Source organism: Sinocyclocheilus grahami, unplaced genomic scaffold (assembly GCF_001515645.1).
Source record: "Sinocyclocheilus grahami isolate Dianchi unplaced genomic scaffold, SAMN03320097.WGS_v1.1 scaffold41.1, whole genome shotgun sequence".
NCBI lineage: Eukaryota > Metazoa > Chordata > Actinopteri > Cypriniformes > Cyprinidae > Sinocyclocheilus > Sinocyclocheilus grahami.
Window position 1 is genome coordinate 300944 of NW_015505220.1, and position 3481 is coordinate 304424.

General features: G+C 36.2%; 1 protein-coding gene across 1 annotated transcript in view; it reads left to right on the forward strand.

The window, feature by feature from the left end:
* LOC107582204 (forkhead box protein I1c-like) overlaps positions 1–3481 on the forward strand; it is a 21155-nt gene that overhangs the window by 2264 nt on the left and 15410 nt on the right. The window contains exon 3 of the mRNA XM_016267954.1: positions 1139–1264. Within this exon, the coding sequence (XP_016123440.1) occupies positions 1139–1264 (126 nt within the window). The remainder of the gene's footprint in view (positions 1–1138; positions 1265–3481) is intronic.

A 3481-nucleotide genomic window follows, 5' to 3' on the forward strand; every position in this document is an offset into this window, starting at 1 on the left:
AAAGAGAAAAAAGTAATGTGGTGATTTTGGGTGGGTGGGGGGGGGGGGGGGGGGGGGGTAGATTGGCCTTATTTCTCAAGAGGTGTGATGTAGAGTAAGTGTAACTGATTCTAAATATCATTAATCAGTATTTAAGCCATTTATTTCCATGTTATGCATGTTAGGGTCTGTGGTTCTATTTGTTTCAAAGTTTTCTCATGTGATATCATGTTTTTTAATGTTTTTTTTTAATGTTTACGTTTTATTTATTTATTTTGAAAACACCGAAAATTTGCTTAATTAAAATGTCCCCTTGTAGGCTAGTCTCTACGCATTTTTCCATAAATGGACAAGCAGAACTGTACAATTGCAGTTAAAGTAACAGAAATCAAAAAACTGTTTGTTTGTTTTTATTCATCCTTATAATCGCTGGTTTCTGACCATTTGCATGAATTACTGTCCAAACTGTGGGACTGTGAAACTCTCTTCACGTGTTACAGATTGATACCGACGTCATCAAGCATCGATACCTCACGAAAGCCGATGCTAAAATAGCCAATAATATGAATAATCCAAGCAAGCTGTCATCATATTTTTCAGACTACGTGTCTAGCAAGTTGGTATATAATGAAAATCGATATTAGCCTAAAGGTTCGCCGTCATAGAGCTAGCTGTCACGTGTTTAAAATGACTTTATACAATTTATTATTTACAATATTGGTTGGCCAATTTATTTATTCATTAATTTATTGATGTTTTTGTATTTTTGCTGATAAATTTTTTTATAATAATCGTTTTAATGGCAGATTCCACTGTGGAATCTTACCCCAGTGAGTGTAACAGTTTTGGGGCATTTTGTCATTCATTCATTCATTCATTCATAAACAAACAAACAAATAAGATCTAAGTGCATTCAACGAACTGTATCCTTTTTTATTTCTTGCCAATATATGTAGGAGTGTTGTTGGAATCTTCGTTTTCTTCTATTTTTGTAAATATTCTATAATTGGTGCGTTTGGTAATTTCTGATATTGTTTGATTTATTTTTAATCTTGCATTTAAAAGACAACATAAGTAGTCAGAATTTACGCATATTTTTTATTTTCTTGACCTCTACCATTATGTGTCATGTAGTAAATCTTGAATATTTTCCCCACAGATGGACACTGACTTCCATGCTGAAGGTGTTGCCCCGTTGCTGAAGGTCCAGGCTGACCGCGGGGCCCCTGGGGCCCCTCACCCTTCACCTTTCCCATCTCCCAGGTGCCAGGCTCCTGTATGTGAGGTGAGGATGCCCTGGGGCAGGGATTGGCCAGGATGCCTCTCTGTGGGGGTCTCAGAGGGTGCTGATGTTCTTCTAGTCCTCCTCCAGTGAGGAAAAACTATAATCAGAGGTTTAAACTCAGCAAGCTAAACTAGAGCTTCATCGTAACACGGACTGTTGAGACTTCAGTGCAAGAGGTTTGACTAAGATTATTCTAATCTAATCCAATCTGATAATCTGATCTAATCTAATCTAATCCTGTTTTCCCAGAGCAGGAAGAGGAAATATCACTTTCTACTGACATCTGACACCTAATCCTTGCCCAAGAATCCCGGGAAAAGGACGTTGTGTAAGGTGAGGGGTTTTGAAATCATGCATCAGTTCTTTCAAATCAATGCTCTATACAATCAATTATATCAATTATCTATACAATGCTGGAAGTATGTGGAAAATATTATTGTTTGTGTGGCTTCATGCTTTTTAATTTCCAAATAGTTCAGAGATCAGGTACTAAGCGTGGGTTTGTAAAGATAAACAGAGGTTTAGGTGTCGTGTTACTGATAAGACTCGGCCTGAGGAAGTGCAGTCACTCAGCGGCTCACAGATTGAGACCAAACTGATGAGTAACTGGAGGATAGTGTTGCACTCTGGGACGTGTGAAACACCGTTGCCATTAGCCGACAGATGCTTTTACCTGTTAGGGACACAAGAGCAGGAAAAGGTATATCCTAGGTCAAGACTTTGAGTTGGTTATTCTGAATTAAACCTGTTAACATTTTTAGAAAGTCAATCAATTAAATGTACTAAATTGCAGTCAAATGTTTGGACACACCTACTCATTCTTTCTATGACTATTTTCTATATTTTAGAATAAAAAGTATTAATTTATTTATTTCAATGGAAAATTGGCCAAAATTGTGTGTGTGTGTATATATAGTTTTATATATTTTAATGCTTATTAAACACTTTGAATGACTTCTGTAAATATGGTTTTCTTTTTTTTCTTTTGTTTGCTATTTTAATCATGTAAAAACTTATTTAAAACAACTCATTAAATATGTTTTTAATTGTTAGAAATGTAAATGTATACAGAATTAGCTGCTGGCTGGCTGCTCTACTTTATTATATATTGTATATAAGACAAATAAAAAAATATGAATATAATTATGTTGTTGTAAAATGAATATAACATATTTTATATAAACAATATTATTATATTCCTGTAATGTAATATTTTATATGAACAAATACTATTCTTAATAAAATAATTTCAAAAAAATTGTAATAATGAAATTCATACAATCTGAGTCATATAAGCATATACCATTAGATATAATACAATAAATCCATTCAAGTGTGTCCAACCTTTTGGTACTGTATATCAGTGGTCAAGAAAATACACTAAGATAGATGTAAATTAGCAGTTACACTGGACTAAACTTATTCAGTTGCATAAATAGCCTCCCTGAATTCAATCAATTTGATGTAGATGATAAAGTATCGATAACACTTTAATATAACTAAACTTCATGAAGAATCAAATCTGTGTAAGCTTTCATGACCTCATTGGAAAGACCTGACTTGCATTTGATGCATGAACATGATACCATTACTGCCCAGTCAGCTCTATCAAAACAGACCCATAACTTACAGTAGTGATGGTTCAGTCATCCTACGGTCTGTTCATCACTGTCAAACCCATAATACAGTAAATGTTGTGTCTGGATCCTGGGCATCGTGTCCAGCCTCGTAACCCAGCTTTATCACCACACGAATGCGCGATATGAAAACCGACCCCGTCTGACCTGGAGAACATGATAGTTCAGACACTTATTCTGTCTTCATTTAACCTGACGTTCAACATCTGCTTGTACCAGTCAGCAGGAATTAGGAGCCTAATATCTCATATCGCTGCGAGATCTCTGGAGGAAGTTTAATATTTAAGGCCGCAACACGCGGCTAGGAACATTGGGCTCCTCACAGCTCTGTAAAAAAACATGAAGCATGCATTTGATATCTGAGGATAATGCTCATCTACTGGCATGACTCTGGTATGGTTTCATCAGACTCCTTACTGGGCCCATAAAAGAGGTAATGTATGGGCTGATAATGGCATGAGATCCAGAGAACAGCCCAGCAGCCTCCATATGGATGCGTTTTATAGCGGCAGACCCGTATAAGCTCTCAGAGCTGTCGGCACTTGACATGCAAAATGATTTAGGGAGGTTTCAGCCACTG